This window comes from Ovis canadensis, chromosome 7 (assembly GCF_042477335.2).
Source record: "Ovis canadensis isolate MfBH-ARS-UI-01 breed Bighorn chromosome 7, ARS-UI_OviCan_v2, whole genome shotgun sequence".
Classification (NCBI taxonomy): domain Eukaryota; kingdom Metazoa; phylum Chordata; class Mammalia; order Artiodactyla; family Bovidae; genus Ovis; species Ovis canadensis.
Window position 1 is genome coordinate 79,944,282 of NC_091251.1, and position 13,769 is coordinate 79,958,050.

At 33.9% G+C, this 13,769-nt stretch overlaps 1 protein-coding gene across 1 annotated transcript in view; it reads right to left on the reverse strand.

Moving 5' to 3' along the window:
* Nucleotides 1–6,134: 6,134 nt before the first annotated feature.
* Nucleotides 6,135–13,769, reverse strand: part of EXOC5 (exocyst complex component 5) — a 50,736-nt gene continuing 43,101 nt past the window's right edge. The window contains exons 15-18 of the mRNA XM_069596696.1: nucleotides 11,364–11,450; nucleotides 9,421–9,529; nucleotides 8,941–9,156; nucleotides 6,135–8,328 (exon numbers count right to left, since the gene is read on the reverse strand). Coding sequence (XP_069452797.1) covers nucleotides 8,140–8,328; nucleotides 8,941–9,156; nucleotides 9,421–9,529; nucleotides 11,364–11,450 — 601 coding nt within the window. The 3' untranslated portion in view covers nucleotides 6,135–8,139. The remainder of the gene's footprint in view (nucleotides 8,329–8,940; nucleotides 9,157–9,420; nucleotides 9,530–11,363; nucleotides 11,451–13,769) is intronic.

The window sequence follows — 13,769 nt, forward strand, 5'->3', positions numbered from 1 at the left end:
TATTGGTATTTAGTCCTTAATGGTCAGATTTCCATTCTCAGAATTGGTTTCACTGATGTACTTTATCATTAATTAACAACTGCTATTAACAATAGCAAGGCCATGTATTATAGAAAAACATATGACATGATTTTAGTTCAATTCCTTCGAAATAAATACAAGTCTCATATTTTTTGGCATAAACACTTTACCCTTCTCAATTCTACAATAAAAGAAAATACACCAAAAATTTGTCGTTTCTGAATAAAGCGATTATGAACAATTTTTATTTACAATTTTTAAATCTTTACATGTTTTCTGTAATGACTGTTTTCATTCCCCCTACCTTGTTCTATGGCCAAAGCCTCAGAGGCTGAGTGAAGTTAGGAAGCCCCCCTCTTGCATGGGGGAGGAAACACAACAGGAGTACTGGAGCTCAAATGAGGTAAAAAGGGTATCACATAGGAGAGTGTATGTGCATGTAAATTTAAAACATACCTGTATACACACACAAAGCCCCACAGCACCATCCACTGAGGAGTGGTGGCACAGACATCTCAATTATAAGCATATCTCATATACAAATTGTAGTTTCTAAATACCAATTTCCACTAAAAAGATGAAGAAACAGCTGATTCAAACTATGGGGCAGGCAAATACAGGATGAGTTTGCAGAAAGCTGTGTGCCCAATGTAAGAAAGCACTTAAAAAATGATGACATGTCTAAAGGAGATAGGAGCCAACTTGAAGGGGATCCCATTAACCAAATGTGAGACAATTTGAGATTCAAAATAAGCAACAGGTTATAATCTTTTAACCAGAAAACCATTAATTCACACTGAAATTTTGATTAGGAGCAGGATATATACATAGTTTCAAACTACCTTCTCACAAAATTATTACAAAGGGAAAAAGTAACTTTATAGTAGAGAATCCTGATAGGTAGCAACATAAGCAAGTGATTAAAATGAGTATTATCAGAAATGGTGCACTGAGATTGTGCACTACCTCGTAGGCTGCAATTACAACACAGACTTGCTTTTGTAATATCCCTGCCAAAAAAGCACAACTGGAATCTATTCACGAGGAAATATATTCAAATTTAGGAACATTTTACATAACTGGCTTATAATCTACAGAAGTGTCAAGGGTAGCAAAAATCAAGGAAAGACTAAGTAAGAAACCATTCCAGAGTGGAAGAAAGTAGAGATATTACAACCTAAAACACCACATGATTTTAAAGTGGATCCTTATAAATCATTATTGGGACAATCAGTGAAACTTGAAAGGGGTCTTAGGGTTAGATGGGAGTAACATATCAATGTTAATTTCCTGATTTTGATAACTGTATTATGACTATACAGGAGAATTTCTTCTTCTTGGAAATAAAAAAGTATTACAGGGTAATGGGGCATCATGACAGCAACTTACTCTCAAAGTGGGAAAATTTTATTTGTACAATATTTAAAACCTTTCTGTAAGTCAGAGATTGTTTCAAAATTTTTTCCTTAAAAACCAAAAAACTAATCAATAGATTCCTATTAAAGAGTTGATAAAGGAATTCTAGGAGATATATAACCCTAAAAAACAATTTTAATTATGATGAACTCTTCTGTCCAGCTCCTTCCTGGGTCCACTGTGAACATACATGTTCTTCAAAACTGTTTGTTTTATGTCATTAATTCACTCAGATAATTCTTTTCACATAGGATTTTCAGAATCTTGAAGACACATACTCACACCCTCTTCCTGTTAGGATAGTGACATGTTCATAGGTGCTGTGAGAGAGAGAAGCTATGTGAATTCTATTTTTTAATGGAACAAAATGTTTGTAAGTATTACTATAAAAATAACTCCTCCCCCTTGTGGCAAAAAACTGAAAATACATTCTACTGAAGAATCCTAATATAGAGGCACTTAGTATTATACCTTATAAAGTATTTTCGCATATTTTTATGTGAATCCTCTAAATAGCACACAGCACTTGCAAACAATACGCTTAAGAGGTAGTGTCAGTTTTCTTTAGTTCAGCACTGCCCAGATTCTATTTGGCTAATTACTCTATAGCAAAAAGCTGAAGGTTTGATAGATTGCCACACAAAATGCCAGAGTTCAAACAAACCAAATTTTTATCCACAGTATAAAGATTAAAATGACACGTAGGTAAAAACGAGTGGCCCCATTCCAAGGCACCTAAGATTACAGGGGAATCAAGAAGGCTTCCTACCTCTCAAAATTTAATCTAAAAAATCTGAAAGCCTACCGCTGAAGATTCCTCGGAGTTGGTTCCATCCAATCTTCAGACTTAGTTTATTAATGTGAAGATGCTCTGGGAAAAAGACATTTTCCTTCATTTAAGATTACCAATGGTGAAAACAAAAGGAGGTAACTCATCTGAGCTATAAATGAAATTTAACTTATTCCAGATTCTTATCCTTATTCTTAACTTTCTATACTTCTTCCTATTAAGTGACCAGTCACTGATAATTCTGTTTTATTGACCTTCCAGTGATTATAAAGTAATTTAAGTGGTTTTTGAAAGTAAACTTAATTCCAGTTTCAGACTTAAATTAAAAGTGGCTCAGTTGGATACTGTCTCTTCAACACTGTAATATAAATATTAGTATCTCGGCTAAAATGAATTATTGACAATTTTAATACATGTTGCACAGTACATATTAATATAGAAAAATACATGTTATCAGCAGCATAATGTTGACCATGTTCTAATCCATTCCACCTGCTCAAATATTAGTGAAAATAATTATATATTTGTAATGCATCACTGCTGTCTAGCACAAATCTATGCCTTCTGAATAAATGACTTTCCTCTGAGCTTGTTTGCTGTTTGGAGTATGACTGTGATATATTCATATTTCAATTGGCTTCGTATGTACGGTGAAGCAGATAGCAACCTTCTAAACCACTTAGGAAATGAGCAAGTATGGTTAATTACTTGTCTCTGCCCCACAAAAGTGTTATTAATCCTAAGAACTAAAGTTTAGCGTTACCTCCCAGATAACAATGTTCAAGTATACAGAGAAAAAAGCGTTTGTCGCTTAGTCATGTCCGACTCTTTGAGACCCCATCGACTGCAACCTGTCAGGGCCCTCTGTCCATGGGATTCTCTAGGCAAGAATATTGGAGTGGGTTGCCATTTCCTTCTCCAGGGGATCTTCCTGAACCAGGGATCAAACCTAGGTCTTCTACATTACAGGCAGTTTCTTCACTGTCTGAGCCACCAGGGTAAGCCCAAAAGTATACAGTGAAAGTGAAAGTCACTCAGTCAAGTCCAACTCTTTGCAACCCCATGGACTAGACAGTCCATGGAATTCTCCAGGCCAGGATACTGGAGAATATCCCTTCTCCAGCGGATATTCCCAACCCAGGGGTAGAACCCAGGTATCCCGCATTGCAGGCAGATTCTTTACCAGATGAGCCACAACAGAAGCCCCGAAAGCACGCAGGGCCTTGTTTAAAAATATCAGTCTTGTTAAGCCCAAGGTTATCAACCTAGTTGCTTCAAATCACCAATTAAAATTCTTATTTTCTAATGTGTCAGATTTCTCTTCTACACTGAGGGTTGTTTCTCCCCTTAAATTAGGAAAGAGAAAGACTGATCAGTAGTAAGAATAAAAGTTAAGAGTTAAGGCAATTTTAAAAACATTAAATATACAATATTTGATTACATGAAAATGACAGCCTATTGCTAATACACTGAGTACTTTTTTCTCTTATGCTTTCACTCTAGCATTAGCTATTTTACAACTACCAATGCACTAAATGATCAACAGAATTGGCAAACTTATGACTTTAAAATAGTTTGTTTCTGAAGGCAGAAATACTGATTTCTTATCTTTAAAGGTGGAATTGTCGTTTACTCCTATGGCACAAAATATCTGAATTCTTTCTATTGCAAAAATTATAACTCAAGTAGCACTATGACTATACAAACTACTACTAAAGAACTTTTTGAAGGAAAGATTTCTAGTAGGCAGAAACTTAATATTCAATTAAATTGCATGACCACTTATAAAATTTTAAAGCCCAAGGTTATCAACCTAGCTGCTTCAAATCACCAATTAGAATTCTTATTTTCTAATGTGTCAGATTTCTCTTCTACACTGAGGGTTGTGTATGACTACACAATGGACACATTAAAAAAAAGTCTAAGAGTAAATTAATTAGCTCTGTATCTCAACTTCATAATCTAAACACTACAATGAGAACCAAATACTGGATGAAAGGAAATATTAAACAAAACTAATGAGCCCATCAAACTAAAGGACCTATTTAATATTTAATGTTACATAGGGAGAAAAGTGCATAAAGCACAAATAGCGAGAATGATTCAGGTTTCAATCTGAGCCTTTTACTTAGCTGCAGACCTTGAGCAGATCTACTTTCTGGGCAATGGGTATCTTCAAATGGAGATAATAGTACTCTGCTCTTAGGGCTGCTTTGAAACCAAATGAAATAACATATGCAAAGGGCTTAGCACAGTGCACAGGACTTAAGTCAATAAATATAGCTATAATTGTCTTTATTATGCATCAAAATTTTTAAAGGCCATTTTTACTTTATGTAGAATTAAAGTAACAATATGGACTGGTTCTTTTCCTCCAAAGTACACAATGTATTTCACGACAGACTTTCTCAAGCAAAGAGAAGTACCAGAGAACTGAATATAGCTAAACCAAATGGATGAAAGCACAGAATGCTTTGTATGTCAAATTCTTCACTAGAAATTATGCTTCTAGAAAACATCTCACACTTCTGAGTCAAAGGGCAAATAAGAGTAATACACAGAATATCTCTGCATTAAAAAAAGCTAAACTCCAAGATAGGAGGTTTTGAAGTCACTAACAAATTACACACCCAGGATACCTGACTCTCACATGCAGTTCAAGCATGCCTTGCTGCTGCTGCTGCTAAGTCGCTTCAGTCGTGTCAGACTCTGTGCGACCCCACAGACGGCAGCCCACCAGGCTCCTCCATCCCTGGGATTCTCTAGGAAAGAATACCGGAGTGGGTTGCCATTTCCTTCTCCAATGCATGAAAGTGAAAAGTGAAAGTGAAGTCGCTCAGTTGTGTCCAACTCTTAGCGACCCCATGGACTGCAGCCTACCAGGCTCCTCTGTCCATGGGATGCCTTAGGTAATATATAAATATGACCACCTTAACAGGTTTTCTGGCATTTCAGGAACAAAAATCTCTTTATCTAACTAGATGTAAATATTCATCATCATAGATGAGCAAAAGGCATTTTAAGGAAGCAGCACATTCTCCACTTTGAATCTATCTACTGGGTGATAATTATTTTATGATGTGAAATATTTCAAGTGAAAGAGAAAAGAGATAGTCTAAACTATACCATAAATTAACTCACTTAGAAGCTCTCTTTAAAAGAAGAAAGGTGCTAGGGATTTACAACAATGGTGGTACTCAAAATGAGGCTACTAATAATTGTCTTAGAATAGTCAGATAGCCAACTGTCTAAGGATGCATCCAGCCATTATGTTAATAATTCCTCATAAGAAGTATTCATCTACTTTGGTTAGCTGTTGTTTTCAATATCACCTGCATTCTATATTTCACTTTCTGTATCATTTTATGAAAACATAATACACTCAAGCTTTTTCTTGAGTGTTTCTGTATATTCTAAAAATGCAGTGTTTAAGAGCGTATTTTTAATTTCAAAATATTTTCTAAACATTGCATGTTAGCTCATGTGAAACTGGAAAATTATGAAGATTCTCCTTATTCAAATGTTGGCTAAAGTTACTAATGTATAAAGCTCCTTTATCACTACCTAAAATTTTACCATATGCATATGTTTACTTATCTATCATCTCTTTTGAGTCATATATATTTGGGACAAAATTTCATACTGTCCACTAATATGAAAACTACTTTAAAAATCAAATATAACAAATCCAAAGAATGCACACTGTTTTATACAATAAATTTTTTTCTTAGAGAAATTTTTTGTTTCTAATTTTGATTATATAGTCAAGTATTTTCCTGCTTAAAAAGGAAGTGGAAGACCTATGCCATGAAAAATAAGGAACATCTTAAAAATTCAATAAAAATAATTTATAAAATTCAGTATGATGTCTTCAAAATGTAAAAATGGAGTGAAATAAAAAAACAACTGCAGGGAATTTGTTTATTGAGCAATAATGTTAACACTTCTAAATTAAGTATTCACTTATGAGTTTTCTTTGTTAGTGTCCTGTCAATGGTCATAATGGAAAATATTGCACATAACTCAAATATAAAAATAAAAATCAACAAAATAGCTATGCAACAAATATATGCTTTACATTTTAAAAATTAATCCAAACAAAATAATCTGAAACACTTCTCTGATGTGGAAGTCTTATAATGTTCTCTCATGTTTTATTTGATATTCCCCCCCCCCTTTTTTTTTTAAACAAATTGACACTGTGTACAAAGTTCAAATGGCCAGTAAAACTACTGCTTTAAAATTGTTGGCTTTAAGTAACAGAGGTATAATTTGAATTCACATCAGAGCTTTCTAAAATGGCAATAGTACAAGCATATGACTCTCTAATATCCAAAACCTGTTCTGGCTTTCCTTTGGCTAAGGAACAGAAAACTAGACAGCCTTCCAAAGCTGCCACAATTTCCTAAAATGCTTTGATAAATGTTGGCATACTTTATTTCTCTTGCTTACCTAGATAACACTGGGCTAAACAGAAAATGAAGAAAATTCAGTTAAAAGTAACTTAAATAGTAGCTAGCTCACTCTGGACCTGGAAGTTTTGGTAAAGTTGAACATTCAGAAACATATTCTTAAATGTAGTTTTCCAAAATTAGGCCAAAAAGCCTACATTAGAGGAAAAAGAAAAGCCAAAAATGAGTCAAACATTGAAGTTTATCTGTTCCTGGAAGACTACGAATAATACAATGGAAGCTGAAACACTACATACAGCTAAGAATGCATTCTTGCAGAGAAAGTTTATAGTTAATAATTTTTTTTAATTTCCACTTGATATTTAAAATTTTATAAGTGATTTATTATGTCACCATATTAAGCCAATTCAATTAACTACACTCAGTAGGAATCGCTTCAGAAATGCCTTGAAAAAGATAATGACAGACACTATATATTTAAAAACTACTAGTCCTTAAGTTCATCTCTGGACTAGAATATAATGCTATCAATTCCCAATTCCTCTTAAAAGAGAAGACTACCTGCATGTTTAGCCATTCCATCTTTTTTCAGTTTAGCATAAGGATAAAAATCTTAAAGGATTGCATTGCTGCTAAACACTGCCAGTAATTCTCATATGCACCATTTAGTCTATACCTCACTTTTTTACTTCCCTTATAATATTAAAATAATGAATAAATATGGTCCTTTAGTTAACATCCTCTACTTTATCTTAAAAGAAATATAAAATAAGGTAGCTTTATTAACTTCTTGCTAGCATTGGCTTAAAATCTGTTTACCAAATAAGAAATTGTAAACTTTTTTTTTTCCTTTTACCCAGAAAGCAGATGTATTTTGATCCACACTGCTAATACCTACATAAAATGTATTTCATTTTAGTTTTCTTTATAACATTTTTTTGGAATAATATTACTGTTGTACCTCAGAAAAAATTCAATGAACCAACTACAGAAATTATGCCCAATTTTCAACCTTTGAAATAGGTAAAAAGTTCTCCAGGAAAACTTAAAAATAATCTGATTAACAATTACCACTGCTGTAAAGGTCATTGAAAACTGATAAATAATAATTGAGTCTTGCTGTATTTTACCCATCATTAGTGCAAAACAGGAAGCTGAAATTTCCCAATGGACTATGTTAAAGAACATGAACTGGAATACTGGTAACAATCTCATTTACCTTCTGACATCAACATTTTCCAGGATGAAAACAATGACATATAGCTTCACAGAGTTTGAGATTTATATAAGTTCAGAAATGGAATTAAAACTTTTAAGGAAAAACCAAAATATTCTTAGTATTGTCCAAATTTCAAATAAATCCTCAAGGGTAAGTATGGCTGCTGTTTTTCCAAACAGTCATTTTTCAATAAAATGTTGGCTGTGTCATAAGAAACCTTCTGTGCTTTCTTTCAACCAAGGCTTGCTGGAGTACAACACATTTCCCTTGTAAATTCAACCTCAGCTGAAATGTCGAGCAAGGCGGGCAGATCTATAGTCAGCACGAAGTTGTACGAAGGAGTGAAGAATGTTCTTGTCCAGATTAGCAAGTTGTTCTCCTGAGCAGACTTGCTTTAAATTATCTGGGTTTACTACCAGAAGATTGCAAAGTGCATGCAGAGTATCAAAAAGCTGTAATACCAGAGGAATCTGAATTGAGATAAGAGAAGGAAAAAAATATTTCTAGTTTTATAATCAGTTTGTAAATTCTTCTCACTTATGTACTGTCAGGAATTAACTGTTAAAGAGTTCAATGTTAGAATTTTTAAAAGCTACCAAAGTGTTAAAAAACTCAAATATTTCAGACATTATATAAACTCAACATAATCTTTTTGAAAAGATTCATATTGTGCCAATTTACTCAGACAGTAATAATCATTTATACTTTTGTGAAGTAGAACTAGTTATCATTAATTTACAGCTTTTTAAAATAATTTAAACATTGGATGGAAACTAATTTCAGAGAGATATACATGAAGAAAGAACATATTTTCTTGATATATGATATACAGCATTAGTTATGGGCATTAATAAGGTCATCTGGACTATGGAACTAAAATATGGCATTTTCTAAAAGCTCAAAGCAAAAATGCGTTAATACTGACTGGAGTAATACTTTTTCATTTAGGAAATGTCAGATCTGTCTCATTACAGTATCAACAAAAGTTATAAACTTTCCCGATGGTTATGTCAGTATACATTTTTATGATCTGACTTATGTTCTTGAACTTATTTACAAGTTTGATATTTGTGAATACATACCTTGAAGTCTTTGGCACACCTCCTATACTCAGCTACGTCACAAATTGCTAACATGCCACCCATACAGCTATAGGAATATTGTTGAAGATGCTCATAAATAAGTCGATGAAAACGTACTCCAAGTTCCATCAAAACTGTATCCACATTCTTCCCATCCATGGAATTTTTAATCTTCTCCACTTGTTTTCTTACGTAAGCACAGACTTTAACACAGGCCTGTAAAATTTTTTCTACACTTATTACACAGAAATATGTATCAGCTTAGCTAAGGAGAAAATACATACAATTTCTCATTAATCTCTAAGAATAAAAAAAAAACACTTGGAGCATAATAAGATACATCAATGAAATGTTAATAAGAATATGAATAAAGCAGATATAAAAAAACACTTGGAGCATAATAAGATACATCAATGAAATGTTAATAAGAATATGAATAAAGCAGATATTCTTACTAGCATATTAAATCATTTTACTCACATTAGTATACTGAATCAAAACATTGTTTTCATCTTCTGGCTTAAAATCTGTTTTCTTTTGTTCTGCAGCCAAGATATGCTTCATTTGTCCAATCATACAATTTAATGTCCTACAGAATTGAGAATACCATGTATTTGATCCATTTAATTTACTTTAATTTATATTATTTATACTAAATTAAATTTAAATTATTTAATTTCATGTCACCATAAAACTACTTTACTATTGGTATACTTCAGATTTTAAAACAAGTGAATTCTAGCTCTTGATAGCAAAGAGATCTTAATTTTATTAGCTTCCTGCTCAAAACACAGGGCAAAGATTCATTTGTCCATTACTTTATTTAAGGAAATCTTAAAGATCTTAGAAGACTGTCACTAATTCATTTCTTTCACAAGTATATTTGGAGAATGCTTAGGAAGGGAGTAAGAAAGAAGAACTTATAAGGAATGGCCAAAGTTTGGAAGAACAGGTGAGAAGAACCCGAGTTTCAGTCTAAGGATAAGCAGGAGGCTGAATAAGTGGTACTGAAGGCCCAGTTGAGAAATGAAATGTGAGTCTGTAATGGCACAAACAATGTCTGAGTTTTGCGACATTCTCCAACAGCAATGAACCATCCAGTTATCAGAATAACAGAATCTGCATTAATCCAGAGTTTAGGATCTGTAAGATAGTTATGATCAAAGGAAATAAATTTTAGGGTAATTACGAGGGAGTAATTAAAGATATGGAACAAGCAATCTAAGCGTTAATAGTGAATAAAACAAAGCTGGGAAAGGACAGATTGGCAAGAAACAAAGCTGGAAAGGATAGACTGGCAAAAGATAAAGATATTTAGAGCTAGAGTTCCTATAAGTAACTTATATTCGCATATGTCTTCTTGAATGGAAGAGAAAAAAGAATTACAGGAAGTAAAAATATGCCTAAACCTGGTAGCATGGGCTTTAGAATTTGAGTTCCAATTCTACCAGCATTAACTGTATGATCTCTAGCAAACTACTTCATTTCTTTAAGCCTTCACTTCCTCATCTGTAAAATGGAAATGGTATTCCTTACTTAAATGAAATTATACAGGTAAAGATCCTTGTACTGTGCCAGTGAAAGTAATAATCACCCAGTTGTGTCCAACTCTTTGTAAACCATGGACTGCAGCTCTCCAGGCTCTTCTGTCCATGGGATTTCTCAGGCAGCAATATTGGAGTGGTTTGCCATTTCCTTCTCCAGGGGATCTTCCTAACCCAGGGACCAAACCTGGGTTTCCTGCATTGCAGGCGAATGAAATTTTACAGGTAAAGATCCTTGTATTGTGCAACACATATAGCAAATGCCTGATAAATGCCTGATAAACAGATGATTATCATCAGTAACATATGTCCACTATCATTTCAAAATACAGAATCCACTGCTCCATATTATGAACAGGTAATTAACTAAAATAAACATCAAAAAAATTTTTCGAATGTAGGGTTTTCACTCAATGGAAGTTACTTTTAAAAATTGGTATGTTAATTTAATGCATTTCAGATATAAGCCTGAAATCTTCCGGGTTACATACCATTTTTAAGGAGTCTGGAGAGAGGAAGAGGAAGAGGGAAAGGGAAGGGAGGGAGGCAGGGAGAGAGGAGGAGAGAGAGGGAGGATGGGGACAGAGAGAGACAGTGTCTACAGCAGCATTTGCCAAAAGAAAAAAAAAAAAAAGATTTTCAAATAGAATTGGTCTAAAGTTAATCTAAACCTGCTGACTTCCATAAATAATAATTCTGGAATCCAATAAAATAACATTATTAGGATGAAATAAATATGTACAAATAAAATCAAACATTATAGCAGGATAGTGGAATTCAAATAGACTTTTTTCTTGTTTGAAAATAATTTTCATGTTGTTATAATGGTGCTTTTACAAATTAAAAAATGCAAGAGAATTAGTAAAACTAAAAACTTGCCTATCAATGCCGGTATCCAATTTCATCTCCATCTGTTCAATTATTTCTTTTTTTTTCTGAAGGCATTCAGATAATTTAGGAGAGGAGCTATTGAATGTTTAAAGGGGGAATAAAAATCATATTAGTACCCTTAGAATTCTAAAAGTTTTCACAATTCCTGCTTATTGTTACATACCTAGACACACATACACACACATAATTTTAACTTGCTTCCAAATCCAAGAAGGATATAAACAGTGATTATTTAGTATTCACTATGCTCAATTCATCACAATAGTCATGATAGGAAAAATTTATCATTTAAAACAAGAGGATTTAGATTTTTTATTTTCATCTCTGAGGACCTATCCCTTTAGAATATAAACATGATTTTGGAATTATTTGGTTTCCTTTTTAATTAAATTTCTGGTGTTAACAGTAAGAAAAATAACAGCTTCTTGAAACTAAAGTAAATTATATTACTTAAAATTTGTAGACCAACACTCAATCCAGTTGTATTTAGCTTTCTTATATTAAAAAACAAACACCAACATCTTGGTAGTCATATTCACCTTCTGAATTTTACCTAAATGTCAAATAACACCCAAAATACTAAGGAATATGCAATCTTAATAGTTATATGTGAATTCTTCGCTACGTGGTATTCAGTTCAGTTCAGTTCAGTCGCTCAGTCGTGTCCGACTCTTTGTGACCCCATGAATCGCAGCACGTCAGGTCTCCCTGTCCATCACCAACTCCCGGAGTTCACTCAAACTCATGTCCATCCATCAAGTTGGTGATGTCATCCAGCCATTTCATCCTCTGTCGTCCCCTTTTCCCCCTGCCCCCAATCCCTCCCAGCATCAGAGTCTTTTCCAATGAGTCAACTCTCCGCATGAGGTGGCCAAAGTACTCAATCCAGTACTTTGTTTCAGCTTCAGCATCAGTCCTTCCAATGAACACCCAGGACTGATCTCCTCCAGAATGGACTGACTGGATCTCCTTGCAGTCCAAGGGACTCTCAAGAGTCTTCTCCAACACCACAGTTCAAACGCATCAATTCTTCGGCGCTCAGCCTTCTTCACAGTCCAACTCTCACATCCATACATGACCACTGGAACAACCACAGCCTTGATTAGACGGACCTCTGTTGGCAAAGTAAAGTCTCTGCTTTTGAATATACTATCTAGGTTGCTTATAACTTTCCTTCCGAGGAGTAAGCGTCTTTTAATTTCATGGCTGCAATCACCATCTGCAGTGATTCTGGAGCCCCCAAAAATAAAGTCTGACACTGTTTCCACGGTTTCCCCATCTATTTGCCATGAAGTGATGGGACCAGATGCCATGATCTTCGTTTTCTGAATGTTGAGCTTTAAGCCAACTTTTTCACTCTCCTCTTTCACTTTCATCAAGAGGCTCTTTAACTCCTCTTCACTTTCTGCCATAAGGGTAGTGTCATCTGCATATCTGAGGTTATTGATATTTCTCCCGGCAATCTTGATTCCAGCTTGTGCTTCTTCCAGCCCAGTGTTTCTCATGATGTACTCTGCATAGAAGTTAAATAAGCAGGGTGACAATATACAGCCTTGATGTATTCCTTTTCCTATTTGGAACCAGTCTGTTGTTCCATGTCCAGTTCTAACTGTTGCTTCCTGACCTGCATATAGGTTTCTCAAGAGGCAGGTCAGGTGGTCTGGTATTCCTATCTCTTTCAGAATTTTCCACAGTTTATTATGATCCACACAGTCAAAGGCTTTGGCATAGTCAATAAAGCAGAAATAGATGTTTTTCTGGAACTCTCTTGCTTTTTTGATGATCTAGTGGATGTTGGCATTAGAGCTCATTAAAAAGTAAATTTCCTTTCAAAATGTGATTCAGAGATCACAAGTAATCTGTATCTTTGAGATCATTCCTAGATTAATAACTTCTTGGTATTATCAATGTTTATAAAAAGTGTCTAGAATTTTCTTTTATATGAATATTTTTCCTCTTTAATGACAGTACTACACATACAATTTTGTAAAACATGCTCACATATACACTATTTTACATAATTCTCATATGCTTCAAAAGTTCACAAAAATCTTATTTAATATCTCATCAAAACTTGTCCTACTGATGGCATGAAATTGTTACTGTACATCTTTTCATTGTAACAAGTGGGAACAAGCTAGAAGTCACCTTTCATACAGATTTAGGTTTATGACACAGTATTTTCAAATAAAACAAAATTAATACCACAGAAGGAAGAGAATATAGAAGGCAAGGAAGAAGAGTTTATGTTACTTTTTAAAAATTTTCTTCAAACTTCACATCTTTGAGCTAGATATTATTATTTCCGTACAAATTACCACATTTCATTATTTGCAAATGGTAAATGTTAAATACTTGATGTCAAATTTCTACTGAGAGAGAGGAAGGGGAAGG